This window comes from Megascapheus bottae, chromosome 14 (assembly GCF_031878675.1).
Source record: "Megascapheus bottae isolate mThoBot1 chromosome 14, mThoBot2.hap1, whole genome shotgun sequence".
Classification (NCBI taxonomy): Eukaryota; Metazoa; Chordata; class Mammalia; order Rodentia; family Geomyidae; genus Megascapheus; species Megascapheus bottae.
Window position 1 is genome coordinate 4,906,575 of NC_143522.1, and position 16,612 is coordinate 4,923,186.

General features: G+C 43.8%; 1 protein-coding gene across 1 annotated transcript in view; it reads left to right on the plus strand.

Annotated features, from left to right (window-relative positions):
- Mthfd1 (methylenetetrahydrofolate dehydrogenase, cyclohydrolase and formyltetrahydrofolate synthetase 1) overlaps positions 1–16,612 on the plus strand; it is a 66,324-nt gene that overhangs the window by 21,211 nt on the left and 28,501 nt on the right. Inside the window, exons 6-14 of the mRNA XM_090344259.1 lie at positions 120–220; positions 2,661–2,797; positions 4,010–4,121; positions 9,102–9,229; positions 9,877–9,974; positions 10,254–10,427; positions 12,888–13,024; positions 15,251–15,297; positions 16,477–16,584. Coding sequence (XP_090200385.1) covers positions 120–220; positions 2,661–2,797; positions 4,010–4,121; positions 9,102–9,229; positions 9,877–9,974; positions 10,254–10,427; positions 12,888–13,024; positions 15,251–15,297; positions 16,477–16,584 — 1,042 coding nt within the window. The remainder of the gene's footprint in view (positions 1–119; positions 221–2,660; positions 2,798–4,009; positions 4,122–9,101; positions 9,230–9,876; positions 9,975–10,253; positions 10,428–12,887; positions 13,025–15,250; positions 15,298–16,476; positions 16,585–16,612) is intronic.

Sequence of the window (16,612 nt, forward strand, 5' to 3'; positions counted from 1 at the left end):
ATACTGTGTGGTTTTATTTAAACTGTATGTCTACTTTGGGACTGTATTATATTTGTTCCTAAAGAAGAAAAGTACTCATCTTTATTTCCCTTTATTTTTGTTCACTCTTGTGGTTTCAGGTTGACAAGTATCAGTGCTGGCAAACTTGCTAGAGGTGATCTAAATGACTGTTTCATTCCTTGTACACCTAAAGGATGCTTGGAACTGATCAAGAAGACAGGTAAAATTAACCATTTAAACAACAGGGACGTTACTTCTTGGAGCCTACCTGGACATGTAGAGGTATAAAGGAAGTATACTCTGATCCTGAGTAAATGGGCTTGATTAGAAGAATAGCCTATTGGGAGTTTTGCCCAAATTTTCAGTTTTGTGAACAGACCTAGGAAGTATGTGCTATTGTTATTTAACAGATATGAAAACAGGCTTGGGGATAGGTGAGGTGGTACAAGTTTATAATAATAGCACTAAGGAGGAAGAGGCAGGAAGTTGAGAGTTTGAGGCCAGTCTGGTAAGATCTTTTTTGAAAAACAAGGGCTGAGTGGCATGGCTTAGTAGTAGAATTCCTGCCAACATATTATGCCCCTGGATCCGAGGGAAGAGAGGGGAAAGGGGCTCAGAGAAATGGGGAAAGAGTAAGAGAGTCAAGTTGAACTCAGTTATTATTTTTGTGAGCATATATCCTGTATGATAATATTAATTCAGAGTATTTGAAAGGGTAATCCTGGTGACTCTTATCTCCAATGAACCACCAGAAAACTGGAAGTGGTGCTATGGCTCAAAGTGGCAGAATGCTAGAGTGACAAAGCTCATGGACAGCACCTAGGGCCCCGAGTTCAAGCCCCATGACCAACCAAAAAAAGAAAAGGAAAGTATACGCAGTGAAAAGCCTCATCCAGGAATCTTGCATCTCCAGAGTGGTTCCAAAAATAGAGAAATGACAGGACACGTATGTCTTTCACAGCTGGCTGCATCGCCACTTAAATAGCTAGTACCTTGGTATTTTCATCTCATTATAAATACTTTTAACAGAGGTTGTTATGTTTTGTTTTTTAAAAAAGAACTAGGTCAGAAGTTTCAAATGGAAAGTTTTGACAGCCTAAGTGAGATTTTTCTGTGGTTGGCAAGAAAAGACCAAATCAGACACCTTGGTACTGCTATGCAATTCAGTCATACACACACTTTTTTTTTTTTTTTTTTTTTTTCTGGGTCATGGGGCTTGAACTCTGGGCCTGGGCGCTGTCCCTGAGCTCTTCAGCTCAAGACTACTGTCCAACCCCTAGGCCTGGGCATTGTCCTTGAGCTCTTAAGCTCAAGGCTACTGCCTCACTCCTGGAGCCACAACCCCACTACCCCTTTTACTGTGATTAATTGGAGATAAGAGTCTCAGGTTCTTTAGTGCCTGGGTCTGGCTTTGAACCTCAGTCCTCTGATCTCAGAGTAGCTAGGATTATAAGCGTGAGCCACCGCGCCCAGCTCATTTATATTCTTCAGTATATTAGCAAACATTACAACTTAATGAAAACTCATCCTACTATTTCCTTCTACCCTTTGCCCTAAGGCAGCTTTAAGTCTAAAGAATCATAAAAAGTACAGAATGTTGCTTCCTCCCTCCTGCGCTGTCTTGTTCCCTTCTCTCCCTCCCTCCATGTCTTCCTTTCCTCTCCTTCCTCCTTTCCTTCCCTCCTTCCCAGTGCCTGGGTCCTCACATCCCCAACCCAGACCAATACCAATGTACCTTTTAAATACTTCAGACTTTGAAGTCAGTACTATTGGGTGATCAGGATGTAGACATTTTACAAGAGCTGTCTTTTTTCTGATAAAATTGATTTTGTACGACAAGCCTGATTAAGACTTAAACTGTCTCAAGCAGGGGTCCACAGCTCTCAATAGAGGGGCCAGATAGTGTCTTCCAGACCTTTTTTAGCTTCCTTTTGTGTGGGCAGCTCATTCTTGGGGTCCTCGGGCCCTAAGCTGCACCTTCCCCATCCCATTCTCTATGTAACAGTCATAGGACTGACTCATTAACTAAAGACAAAACAGAGCCACTTAGCCACCATGGGTGCTCGCTCACCCGGGAGTACAGCTGGAGTCAGAACTGAAGAATGGATGCCAACTCAGCAAAAAAGGAAGCCTTCCACTACAGTTCTGTTTCCCTGAAAGTGATCCTATGGCTCAGGTCCTAAGTCAAAGGGAAATTTGGACAAGGAACTGCATGAAGAAACCTGCCAACATTGGAAGAAATGCCTGATACAAATCTAAGTGCCTTGACTTCTTTGTTGTTCCATACACCCTAGTGGGTATAACTGTTTTGCCCATGTAATTTAATCTAATAACTTCTCCCATATGGCTGTTTAACTATATGCCAAGGTTTCTTTTTCTTTTTGAGTGTAGGATTTCTTCCCACTCTCCTATGAGTCAATGAATAGATCTTGGCCTAAGCCGCTCTCTAAAACCCACATAAAGAAGGACAGTGTGCAAGTTTCAAGCTAGCGGAAGCCTTGTAGAACTGAAAATACTAGCCAAGCGGAGTGTTTTGAGGAAGATTTCTGTGTGCTGTTAAGAACCTGCTTTCATGCACGTTTTTGACTTTTTGTTTAGGTGGCATATGAAGGAGAGGTAGCTATGTTTTCCAACCTGGTACATGCTGACTTTTCTTTTAGGGGTGCAGATTGCTGGAAGGCATGCTGTGGTTGTCGGGCGCAGTAAAATAGTTGGTGCCCCCATGCATGACTTGCTCCTATGGAATAATGCCACAGTGACCACCTGCCACTCAAAGACTGCCAATCTGAATGAAGAAGTAAGAAGTGTGTGTGTGTGTGTGTGTGTGTGTGTGTGTGTGTGTGTGTGTGTGTGTGTAGGGGGATATCTTATCCTCATTATCGCATGTCATCCTGTAACAATGCTGTGCTTCTCATCTCCTTTTATGGTCTCCACCTCCCCTACCTCTCCCCCGTCCTAGGGACTGAACTCAGGGCCTGAGCACTGTCCTTCGGCTTTCTCAAGACTAGAGCCCCCTACCATTTGAGCCACATCACCATTTCTAGCTTTTTCTATATATGTGGGACCTAGGAATCGAACCCTGGTCTTCATGCATACTAGGCAATCAGCCTACCACTAGGCCACACTCCTAGCCCTTCTCGTTTCCTTTTACAAGAAGCATTGGAGTTAACAAGCTTGTCCAAGTTTATACAGACTTCATTCTGCTGGTATGCTTTCTTTTTTTTTTTTTGCTGGGCCTGGGGCTTGACTCTGGGCCTGGGCAACCATTTCCGGTTATTTTGAGTAGTTTATTGGTGACGAGAGTCTCTTGGAGTTTTCTGCCCAGGCTGACCTTGAGCGATGATCTTCAGATCTCAGCCTCCTGAGTGGCTGGGATTACAGGCGTGAGCCACCGCACCCGGCTATATATTTTTTTTTTAGATTATCTCATTCTATAGTCCAGCCGAGCCTTGAACTAGGAATCCTATCTCCACCTCCCAAGTGCTTGGATTACAGGCATGCATTATGTCCTTTCTATACCAGTCAGTCTCATTGTAGACAGGGCTCCACCATACGGACTTGCCATCTCCCTGCCACATGTCTCATATGTAGTGGCCTTGGAGGAGGACTCCAGAGGAGAATGAACAGTAGACATCTATGAGAAACCTGTTTTTGACCGAGTGTCAGATTTCTAACCCCAGAAATGCTCCCATGTCCACACTCAGGTTGATAAGACAGTGTTGGATGTGGGAGAAAGCAGAACAAAGCCCTGCACCTTCTCTTAATTTTTCTTACATCAGCCTCTAACCAGTGCCCCTCTGCCCTACAGGTCTCCTCACTCTCCTCACTACATAAAATGTGTATCAGGAGTGAGCCTAGCATGTGGAAAGGTGCAAGGAATGGCATGTGGTTGGCATTTGAGGCCTTAAGAGGTGACCATTTAGCAGCTGTGGAGTGTCCTTTCCACATCTAGATGATTGTGGTGTGTCTTTTTAAACTTAATTTCTGAAGTCTGAATCTCTTCCCCTAGGTAAACAAAGGTGATATCGTGGTGGTGGCAACCGGCCAGCCTGAAATGGTCAAAGGGGAATGGATCAAACCTGGAGCAGTTGTCATCGACTGTGGAATCAATTATGTCCCTGGTAAGTGTTGAGAGGAAGATGGTGGTTTCTAGCAGAGAATCAGGAAGGGAAGGAAGCCTGAGAGAAAACCTCTTTTCTCCCTTTATGCTTGAAGTCCTGAGATTTCCAGACACTGACTTCCTGAAGAGCATGCACACTTAGTGATCGCAGTAGTTGTCACTTACTGGCTCTCCAGCCAGCTATCACCTTAACAGTGGAGAGGACTGGAGGGATTTAAGTAATATGGTAGAGTTCCTCCTTGTGCAGTGAAGGGACTTGGTCTTCCATGATTTCAGTTACCCACGGCCAATTATGATCTAATATGAAATTGAAAATTCCAGAAATAAACCATTCACAAGTTTTAAATGAAATGGCATGTGTTTTAAACCTGTCACTTAGTAGCCCTCTCTGTTATAAATGGACCCCTGAAGGTTTCAGTATATGTGCTGTCCTATCTAGCATGTCCCAAAAGTGCAAGGATGAAAATACCATCAGTTTGGCTATGCCATGTGCTTTCTTTAAGCAAAAGGGTGAAGTATAAGATGTTTGGATTGGGATCACATTCGTATTACCTTTTTTTTTTTTTGGTGCCAGTCCTGGGGCTTGAGCTCAGCTTAAGCACTGTCCTTGGGCTTTCTCGAGACGAGAGCTCTACTACTTGAGCCACAGCACCACTTTTTCTGTGTATGTGGTTCTGAGGAATCAAACCCAGGTCTTTGTGCATGTTAGACAAACACTCTACCACTGGGCCATACTCCCAGCTCTGTCCTTGAGATTTCTCGAGGCTAGCTAGCCCTCTACCACTTGAGCCTCAGCACCACTTCCAGCTTTTTCTGTGTATGTGGTACGGAGGAATCAAATGCCAGTCTTTGTGCATTCTAGGCAAGCCCTAGCACTGGGCCGCACTCCCAACCTCACATTACTTTTCTTACAGTATATTGCTATATATTGGTTCCATTTCATGAATAGTTATCGCTAACTTTACTGTGCTTAATAAAGTAAACTTTGTCAGATCTTATGTGGATGCAAGACAAAAGTTTATGTACAGTTCGGTACCATGCATGTTTCAGGTATCAACTGCTGGGGGGGGCGCAGTGCTTAGAGTACATCCGCATTGCCAAGTGCTGTGAGAGTCTAGAAGAGGGACTTGTCCTGCCAAGAGATCTCCAGGAGGGCCTGGGTGCAGCTGAGTGGTAGGCGCCTGTCTTGGCACGTGTGATGCACTGGGTTCCGTCCCCACCACACCCAAAAGAAGAAAATAGGTTTGACCAGGGCTTTTTTCTGGGCAGAGGAGATAAATTGAGCCGTTTAGTCATGGCTAAAACTGTACGTGGCATCCTCAATCCCAAATGATTTCTTGTTTTCCTATTGCCACCTCTCCTCCTTGTGGTTCTGAAGCCTTTTTGTTTCCTTCCCAATCATTTTCTATACTGCATCCATTTGGAATTCTTAGAGGCTCCCTCGTTTTGTCTCTTCTCTGTTCCCAGTGTTGGCACTCTTTCCTCCGCATGGACTACTGTCCATGTCTTCCTGGTCTACCTCCCTGTTGCTGATTGTCACTCATACTCTCATACGCCCAGCTTGCTTTTGCCTTGCTGGGCTTACCTGCTGCCTCAGACTTGTGTGCCTCCTTCTACAACTCGTCTAGGACCCCTTTGCCTCATATGCAACTTTTTTTTTTTTTTTTTTTTTTTGCCAATTTTGGGCCTTGAGCTCAGGGCCTGAGCACTGTCCTTGGGCTTGCTCAAGGCTAGAGCTCTACCACTTGAGCCTCAGCACCACTTCTGGCTTTTTTCTATGTATATAGTACTGAGGTCTTTGTGTATGCCAGGCGGGCACTCTACCACTAGGCCAAACTCCTGGCCCTCACTTCAGCAACTTTTATGGCCTTTTATCTTGCTTGCCTTTCATGGACACCTAGTTTAAGCTGTTATACTCTAGATCACTTTCCTCTCCTGCATGCACCTGGCTTCACCTTTGCAGCTCGCATACCTGACTCATTAGGGAGCTGACTGTTCTTTCAAACATGAGATTCCAAAGAACAATACAGCAGTGAGTGTATACATACCTGGTAGATTCAAGAAAGGAACATTCTTAAATTTAGCACCTACTTTTGAGCCTCAAGTGCTGCATTATGCCTTGGGCTGAACAACTGAATAAAAGTTCATCTGTGAGCCTCCTTCTCTCCCCCACTTGTCTCTCCCTTCCTCCTTTCCTTCCTCCTCCTCTCTTGTGCATGCTAAGCATGCTCTCCAAAGCAAGTTACCCCTGTCTCCCCTCCTCCAACTTCTCTCTATGTACAATGGTAATCTCTATGCACGATGGTGATCTTTCTTCTGAAAATCCTCCCTCTTTTTCTGAAGCACTTGTTGTTTCTTTTATTGTATACGTCTCAAGTTTCATGTCTTGTGCTCCTCATGGGCATGGTTCACTGCTGCCCTGTCCAGCTTCCCACTCTGACAGCTGGCACTCAGATCTGTTGAATTGTTAAGGGAGTTATAGCAAAAAATAATCTTTTTTGCTCCCTTCCCATCTCCAGTTTAAAATGTAGACATGGAGCTGCCAGGAGCATTAGTCACTGTCAAGTCCTCACCGTTTTTAACCTCCCTCCCACTCTCCCCACCAAGCTTTTAAGACAGTAGCTCATAATTGATCACTCATTTTTCTGGTAGTGTAATTATCTAATGGGTGATAAAGAAATTGCTCTCCTACAACTCCTCACTTTGAATACTTGCAATATGACATTCACGCTCATTATGTTGAAATCTTTGCATTTTCTGTTTCATATTTCTGCTTTGACCATACTTTAGATAGAAGAGATAGAGAAGAGAAACCCTATGGTTGGAGGTATGGCTCAGTTGGAAGAATGCCAGTCAGTGAGTGAAAATATCAAGTACTGAGTTCAAGTCTTGTTCTCTACCAAAAGAAAAAGAGTAGAAAAACTTTGGTAGGGACCAGGAGTTTTACAGTTAGGTCTCATACATTGATGTAAATGTACATGTGATTACTTTGTTGGCACTGATTCTTCATGTAGATGGTAAAGAGGAATAGAAAAAAACAAAACCCTCATTTTCTTGACATTTTTAAATGACTTGAGCTTGTGAGAGGAAGCATTCTCCCGTAGTTTCTTGTTTTAGAATTGTTTAGAAATCTGAAACCTTCCCAAGGAGTTGCGTTCAGAAGCTCTCCCTTTTTTTTTTTTTTTGTGGGGCTTGAACTCAGGGACTGGGCAGCCTTTTTGTGCTCAGGGCTAACACTACCACTTGAACCACAGTGCTACTTAGAGTTTTTGAGTGATTAATTGGAGATAAGAACATTACAGGGACTTTTCTGCCCAGCTCTGAACTATCATCCTCAGATCTCAGCCTCCTGAGTAGCTAGGTTTATAGGCATGAGCCACCAGCCCAGTCACCAGCTCCTTCTACACATATAAAAAGTAGCTTAGAGCCAGAGGCCAATGGTTCATACTTGTGGTTCCTAGCTACTCAGGAAGCTGAGATCTGAGGATTGCAGTTCAAATCCTGCCCGGGCAGCAAAGTTCATGAGACACTTAACTCCAATTAACTACAGTGGGGCGGAGGATGGGGGGGAACCCAAACCCAGAAGTGATGCTATGGCTTAAAGTGATAGAGTACTAACCTTGAGTAGGGGGCGGTGCGAGTGGGGGCTGCAGATCTCAAGCACAGCACTCAGGCCCTAAGTTCAAGCCCTACCACTGACCAAAAATAATTGTTTAGGTACCTAGGGTGAGAAGAAGAGCCCTTATGTTTTGTGCAAGTTCTTTTCAGTTTCGACAGACAGCCTGCTTTCCTGTTGGGTTGACTTGATTGCAAGCTGGTGAGCTACAATTGGTGTTAATTCTTTTCTTTGGTGGATAAACATGGCGCCCCTGAGGGCTAAGGACTGGGAAAGAGCTCACACCAGAGCCTTGGTCTCTTCGTTCTGGGTTTTTGCGACACCTGGAAGCTTCCTCTCGATGTGGAGGTCTTCTCAAAGTGTGGCTAAGATTCTAGCAGGTCCTGACTCAGCTCCTGACAGCTCCAAGGCTGTGCCCAGCCCCTCCTGGAAGTGCACCCAAGCCAAGTGTAGGATGTTCTTTGTGTGAGTGAGCCATGATGCATCACTGGGTTTTGTTCTCCTGAATAGCTATTCTTTGCTGCTAAGATTTGTAGTTGTTCTTCTATCCTTTTAAGGGAAGTGTAATTATATTCTTTGCCTTTAGCATACATTTAAGTAGTTGCTCGTCTTTGGAATTGGATGTGGAATTGTTCCTCCGGCTCATGCATGGTGCTTGCAGGATGCTGACAGTTGCTGTAGAAACGGTATCTGGCAGCTGTGACATAGTTGGAGCTTTGTGCTCTAAAAAAAAATTCCTTTGTAGGTCTTGGCAAATTAACATTATAAAAGGTACTTATTATAAACTGGGTAGTTGGTTTTAAGAATAAAAAGCAGTATTTATTTGCCACCTGAGGGCCTACAAAAGGATTCTCTAGGTTCTGAAAAACCACTTACACATTTTATAGATTTTTGCAGGTGATGTAATTTTCTCCATTGGAAATAGAACACACCTGTCATCAAGTACCAGTGTTTGAGATTGAGCCCACAAACCCTTTCACACACTAGACTGGTGCTCTGCCCCTGAGCTACAAGTTGTAGCTTTTTTTTTTTTTTTGCCAGTCCTGGGCTTAAGCTCAGGGCCTGAGCACTGTCCTTGGATTTTCTCAAGGCTAGAGCTCTACTACTTGAGCCTCAGCACCACTTCCAGCTTTTTTCTATGTATGTGGTACCGAGGAATCAAACCTGGGTCTTCGTGCATGCTAGGCAAGCACTCTACCAGCCCAAGTTGTAGCTTTTAAGTAAAAAAGGCACTTGAACCTGGTGCAACTAGCATGCCCTAAAATTCTCTAGTTTTGGGGACAAACTGCAATAATTAATTACTTAATTGAGATGAACACCAGGATGCAATTCTGAAGGTCTGCTTTGATTTTTGTCCTTATGCAGACCATACAAAATCAAGTGGGAAGAAGGTTGTGGGCGATGTGGCATATGAGGAGGCCAAGGAGAGGGCAGGCTTCATCACACCTGTCCCTGGTGGCGTGGGGCCCATGACTGTGGCAATGCTGATGCAGGTACTTGTGAATCAAAGTTGTGATTATTCTGAATAATGGAATTCCACTTGGTGCCAGGAGAACTCACCATTAACAGAAGTTAGAGGGGAAAAAAGTGAATTGGTTGAAGGAAAAAGGTAGAAGAGAAAGATAATCTCAATCACATTAATTGAAGAAATGGTACAATTCTTTTTCTTTTTTGGGGGGGTGAAGAGGGAGGGGTCAGTCCTGGGCTTGAACTCAAGGCCTGGGCACTGTCCTCGGGCATTCCTCAAGAGCTAGTGCTCTACCACTTGAGCCACAGCACTGTTTCTAGCTTTTTTCTATGTGTGTGGCACCGCGGAATCAAACCCGGGTCTTTGTGCATGCTAGGCAAGCACTCTACCACTAACCCACACTCCCAGCCCCATAATTCTTATTTCCTTCAAAAACAGAAAAGCAGAAGCATGTCCCTTGGCAAGGTCTGTTTTGGTTTTCATGGTCTGTGACATGTTCCCTGTACCAGGAGGGATGAGCGTCCCAGAGCTTGGTAGTCAGTGCCTGTGGACTCAACCTAGAACTGAGTGGGAGCGATGGAGATAAAGCTCATTTTGGGATTAGACTGCAGTGAGCTGGGGTTTGAAACGGAGTCACCTGTTCTAAGTTCTTTGTTATGTCACTTTGCTTAGAGCACAGTAGAGAGTGCACAACGTTTCCTGGAGAAATTTAAACCTGGAAAATGGACAATCCAGTATAATAGCCTTAACTTGAAGACACCTGTTCCAAGGTAAAAAGGAAATTTCCCCGATTTAAAACTTCATCGCTGTGCTGAATGTAGTTTAAGTGGAAGAGACCCTGCTAGCAGGCACAGGACCCTGAGTATACATCCTAGGACAATTAAAAACGCACACACAAAACTTCAGCTTTGTGGCTTACTGGTTTGTAGCTGACAGATGGCATGTGTGTGTGTGTGTGTGTATGCTCCCACTGAGAGTGCATCCATGGGTGGGCTGGATTCAAGTCAGTGAATAAAGACTGATAACCTGTCTTCTGTATTTTTTTAAAGTGACATTGATATATCACGATCTTGCAAACCAAAGCCCATTGGAAACTTGGCTCGAGAAATTGGTCTGCTCTCAGGAGAGGTGGAATTATACGGTGAAACAAAGGCTAAAGTTCTGCTGTCGGCGCTGGACCGCCTGAAGCACCAGCCTGACGGGAAATATGTGGTGGTCACGGGGTATGCCTCTGCTCTTGTTTAACTCATCCTCCAGCTGTCATTGGTGAATATATCTGCATTTAGCCTGCATAGGTAGAGGTACCCTTAATTTGGTTTTTTAACAGTTTATTGGCCCTTATAAGAGACCCTGTGAGGTAAGTAAGGTAAGGCAGAGGGGCCGGGGGTTTGGCCTAGTGGTAAGAGTGCTTGCCTAGCATGTATGAAGATCCAGGTTCAATTCCTTGGTACCACATACATAGAAAAAGCCAAAAGTGGTGCTGTGGCTCAAGTGGTAGAGCACTAGGCCTTGAGAAAGCTTAAGGACAGTGCTTAGGCCCTGAGTTCAAGCCCCAGGACTGGCCAAAAAAAAAGTAAAAGGCTGAGATGAGAAAATTGGTTGGATAAAAAAATTTGGTTTTTGGGGCCGGGCGTTTGGCCTAGTGGTTAAAGTGTTTGCCTAGCATGCATGAAGAACCGGGTTCGATTCCTTGGTACCACATACGTAGAAAAAAGCCGGAAGTGGTGCTGAGGCTCAAGTGGTAGAGTGCTAGCCTTGAGAAAGTCCAAGGACAGGCTCAGGCCCTGAGCCCAAGCCCAGGACTGGCAAAAAAAAAAAAAAAAAGAATTTGGTTTTCAAGTAGAGTTTTTTTAAAATTCCAAATTCATTAGTTCAGTGGATCTTCTGAAGTCATTTTTATTGCTGTATTAAGTTGCTAAGTTATAAATAAAAAGTAGGTTTTTGTTTTGTTTTAATTTTGTTTCTTTGCTAAGCAAAGAAAGAGCTATTCCTCTGACCCCCCAGATTAGCTAGTTTTGCTTGGTTTTTATTTGCTTTTGCTCAAGGCTAGCACTCTACCACTTGAGCCATAGTGCCCCTTCTGGCTTTTTTGGTTTATGTGGTGATGAGGAATGGAACCCAGCACTTCATATGCAAAATCTACCACTAAGCCACATTCCTAGCACTTGTTGCCTTGTTTTTGAGACTGAAGTGTTTCTATGTATGTAGCCCAGGCTAGCCTTAGACTCATGACCCTTTTCAGCCTCTGAGTGAATGAGTTACAGATAAGTATCACTATGTCTAGCTAGAAGATAAGTTTTTTTTGTTTTTGGTCAGTCTTGGGGCTTGAACTCTGGGCCTGGCACTGTCCCTGAGCTCTTCAGCTCAAGGCTACTGCCTTACCCCTAGGCCTGGGGTCTTCAGCTTAATGCTATTGCCCTATCCCTTGAACCACAGTGACATTTCCAGTCTTCTAGTGATTACTTGGAGCTAAGAGTCTCATGAACTTTAGTTCCCCGGGTTGGCTTTGAATTACGATCCTCAGATCTCAGCCTCCTGAGTAGCTAGGATTACAGGTATGAGCCTCCATGCCTGGCTTAGAAGATAATTTTTGAGAAACTGAAATTTTAGTTGTCTACAAAAAAGTTTCAAGTTAATATATTTGCTCTGTTTTGGTGTATTTGAATGTTTTAGCAAGGATTCATTTTTGTGCAACAGAGTTAAAATAAGGAGAAACAGAAAAAGGGAGAAAGCCAGGCACTGATGCCGAAGTAGTGCTGTGGCTCAATTGGAAGAGCATTAGCCTTGAGTACAAAGAGCCTCAGGGACAGCACCCAGTTCCTGAGTTCAAGTCCCACAACTGACAAAAGAAAAAGGGAGAAAACATTTCTTGTTTCTCCTGCAGGTAATGTGAGTTGAAGACTCCGGTCTCATTCTTTTTTTTTTTTTTTTTTTTTTTTGGCCAGTCCTGGGCTTGAGCACTGTCCTTGGACTTTCTCAAGGCTAGAGCTCTACCACTTGAGCCCCAGCACCACTCCCGGTTTTTTCCTATGTACCAAGGAATCGAACCCAGGTCTTCGTGCATGCTAGACAGGCACTCTGCCACTAGGCCAAACTCCTGGCCCTGTCTTATTCTTTTTAATTACAAGTGAGACCCTTAGAGAGATGTCTTACAGAGTTTTTGGCTTTTTCTTTTTGTTGTGTTGGCCTTGAACGCACCATATAGTCAAGGCTAGCCTGAAATTCTCAATCCTCCTGCCTCAGCCTCTTGACTACTGAAAAAAGAAAAATGGGCACATTTTTTAGTAGAGAAGGGGAACAGATCAGGGAGTTATTCCCTTCCCTGATCCCTTGTCCTCTTTCTTAATATATGAATTAAGAGCCACGTGCTCACACCTGTAATAAACTATAATAGAGGCTGAGATTGGAAGTTGTGGTTCAAAGCCAAGGTATGATTTAAAGCCAGCTGGGAAGAAAGTCTGGAAGACTCCATTTCCAATTAAATAACAACAAAGCAGGACTGGAGGTGTGATTCAAGTAGTGGAGGCCAGCCATGAGTGAAAAAGCTAATGGAGAGCAAATGCCAAGTGAGAATGACGTGGTAGGGAGGCGGGTCATTCTCTAGGGTGTGCTGCAGCTGACTTAATAATTCAGAAAACTTCATTCTTTAAGTAAACTTTTCTTCTTTTGCTTTCCTGTTGAAGAATAACTCCAACACCCTTGGGAGAAGGGAAAAGTACAACCACCATTGGGCTGGTGCAAGCCCTCGGCGCACACCTTTATCAGAATGTCTTTGCCTGTGTACGGCAGCCTTCTCAAGGCCCCACCTTTGGAATAAAAGGTATTTGTTGGGTAGACTAGGTAACTGTAGGGTTCTTACCTCCTCTTAATCCACCCAGACCCATCACCTTCCTCGGAAGCTTGGAAGGTGCTCTCACACTACACAGTAGTGATGCAGTTGACAAGGATTTCACGTCACCACCCCTATTCCTGTCACTGTGCTATTGCATAGCAATTCTTCTGGGGGTGGAATATGCAAATAGAGGTGCCTCTGTTGAACCCTATAGTTTACCATCACATTCACAATAAAAATAGGGGGCTGGGAATGTAGCTTAGTGGTAGAGTGCTTGCCTAGTATGCCTGAAGCCCTGTCTTCAATTCCCCAGAACCACATAAACAGAAAATGCCTGAGGTAGTGCTATGGTTCAAGTGGTAAAGTTCTAGACTTGAGCAAAAGAAGCTTAAGGATAGTGCCCAGACCTTGAGTTCAAGCCCCAGGACTGTTTTTTTTTTTTTTTCTTTTTTTTAAAAAAAAAAGAGGTAGAAGAAGAGGCAAGAAAGAGAAAGAAGAAGATATAGTATTGATTCATCCTGACACTGAGACATAGACAGGGTTTTCCTCTCTGATGGAATGACAAAAGCTGACTCTTACTGAATGTATGCTTTGTGCCAGGTATTGTACCAACCAGTTTATGTGTATTTCATTTTGTTCTACCATGCGAGATAGTGTTACTATCATTTTGTGTGTCTGGGTGCTGGTACTGGGGCTTAAACTGAGGACCTGGAAGCTGTCCCTTAACTTTCTCTATTGCAGTTGGTGCTCTTAACACTTGAGCCACAACTCCACTTCAGCTTTTTGCTGGTTACTTGGAGATAAATATCTCACGGAATTTCCTTTCTGGACAGACTTCCCACTGAGATCCTGTCTCAGCCTCCTAAGTAACTAGGATTATAGGTATGAGCCACTACCTTGGGTCTTGAGCTCAGGGCCTGGGTGTTGTCCCTGGGCTTCCTTTACTCAAGTCTAGAGCTCTAGCTTGAGCCAGGGCTCCATTTCTGTATTTTTTTTGTCTTTTTTTTGGGGGGGGGGCACTGGGGATCGAACCCAGGACGTTGCACTTGCTACAGTGGACATTGTACCATTGAGCTACATCCCAGCCCTTTTTTTTCTTTCTTCAGAAAATTTTTTTCCAAGCTGGGTGCCATTGGCTCATGCCTGTAATCCTAGCTACTTAAGAGTCTGGGATCTGAGGATCATAGTTCAAAGCCAGCCTGAGCACAAAAGCCCATGAGATTCTTATCTGCAATTTACCACTAGAAAACTAGAAATGGCGCTATGCTCAAGTGGTAGAGCCATCGTCTTGAGCTGAAGAGCTCAGGGACAGCACTCAAGCCGAGTTCAAGCCCCACAACTGACCAAAATAAATAAATGAACAAATAAATAAAAATAAAGAAAACTTCAGAACATTTATTTTGTGATATTTAATATTAATCCCCAAAGCCTTATTCATACTAGACAATTATACTACCACTGAGCTATTCACCCAACTCCAAACATGCTCTTGTAATTAAAGCTATGTTTATTCATTATCAAAGGTTCTTAGAGTTCGCTTTCTTATTTGCTGGGTGACAGACGATCACATTGTACTCATTATGGTTTTGAACTTGAAGGAGCCCTGCTCCTTGTGCTGCTTCCTGAACCCATAGGTCTTCTTTTCCTCTTGCAAATTCACTGCCTGGCCTCCTCCTGACAAAAATAAAGTGCTATGCTTCAAGTTCACATGTGTCTCACCTATGATACAGTGGACTGAACATTTTTCACTGGCCTTTTGTTGGTAATCTAACTGAAACACTAGCAGTTAGTTTTCTAATCCATATCTCTTAATTGGGAAGAATTAGAATCTATGTGAGGCATGGGTACTTTTAAGTACTTTTTAAAAGCAGAGTAACTCTGTATGAGTAGGAAATTTCACAGCCTTGCCTTTATGTAACTGTCAGCTGAATTTTTTAACATGTTAGGAATCACAGGGAACCTATTTCTAAAGATAATGAGTAGGTATGTATGTATGTGTTCATGGTTTTGTCATTTACACTGGGATCTCAATTGAGGAACTATTCAGCATGAACAAGATCAAGTGTTTTAGCATGGTAAAGGAAATTAGAAAATTCTTAATCGCATCTATCCAAGTGGTTGCAAAAGTAAGCAAATGACATTTGTTTTTATTTGGATTCCAAATCATGGTAAAACATGCTTAACATAGGTCACTGTAGTTGATCTTTCCCCTAGGTGGCGCTGCAGGAGGTGGCTACTCCCAGGTCATTCCTATGGAAGAGGTAAAGTAGTCCAGATTTGCCTATCAGACAGATTAAGGGTTTTTTTGTTTTTTTTTTTGGGGGGGGGGTGTTTCTTTTGGATAGTTGGTTTAGTTTAGTTTTGGTTGTTGTTGATCATGGGATTTGAACACAGGGCTTGGGCACTGTGAGCTCTTTTACATACAGCTCCACTTCTCCACTTCAGTTTTCTGGTGGTTAATTGGAGATAAAAGTCTCACAGTAGCCAAGAAGCCAGGTGGCTCACGCTTGTAATCTAGCTACTCAGGAGGCTGAAATCTGAGGATCAAGGTTCAAGGCCATCCCAGGCACAAAAGGACCTAAGACTCTTATCTCCAGTTAACCTCTAGAAACTGGGAAGTGGGGCTTGGCTCAAGGGTAGGGCAGTAGTCTTGAGCTGAAGAGCTTGGGGACAGTGCCGAAATGGAGTTCAAGCCCCTTGTCTGTACCCCCCTCAAAAAAAAAAAAAAGGCTCACATACTCTGGCTGGCTTTAGGACCTTCAGATCTCAACCTCCTGAGTAGCTTAGTGTTTTGGGTTTTTTTTTTTTTTGTGGGGGGTGTGTGTGTGTGTGTGTGTTTCCACACTGTGTTTCACTATGTAGTCTAGGCTGGCTTTAAAGTCAGTATTTAGGCCAGGCTGACTTAAAACTCATGATCTACCTGCTTGATCCTTCCACAGGCATGTGCCACCATGCCTAACAAGATTAAGCTTTTGTTCTGAAGAATACTTAATAGAAAAATAACTTCTGAACAGAAGCAGCATAAAGGGAAACATTTTAACTCATAGAATTGTGACACAGCTTGGCTTCAAATTCTGGCATTCAATGGGAATAACCATTTAAGCCAGTCAACAAATGAAGCATGGTATTGAGAAGCACTGGCTCACAGTGAGTTCAAAGTCCTAATGACAGAGAAGCGAGCAATGAATGACCATGGAGCAGGAGCTTGCTGCAGCATACCTCCTCTTGCTCGTTAGCTAAAGGATGTGAGTGTGTCCCCGGTAACCATGTGGTGTGGCATTTGTGCTCTCTGGATCTTGTCATTTAGAAGAGACTGCAAGTTGTATGTTTGAGAGGTGCTGCTGAGGACAGATGCCAGATGTCTTTGATTTGGTCTCCAGTGAATGGTGTTGAGAAGACCCAGAGCAGCTGGAGACTGATGTGGCTTTGTTCTCTTGTAGTTTAATCTCCATCTCACCGGTGACATCCACGCCATCACTGCAGCTAACAATCTCGTTGCGGCAGCCATTGATGCTCGAATGTTCCATGAACTGACTCAGACAGACAAGGTAGAGCGCAGTGGACTGTTGGCTTGGT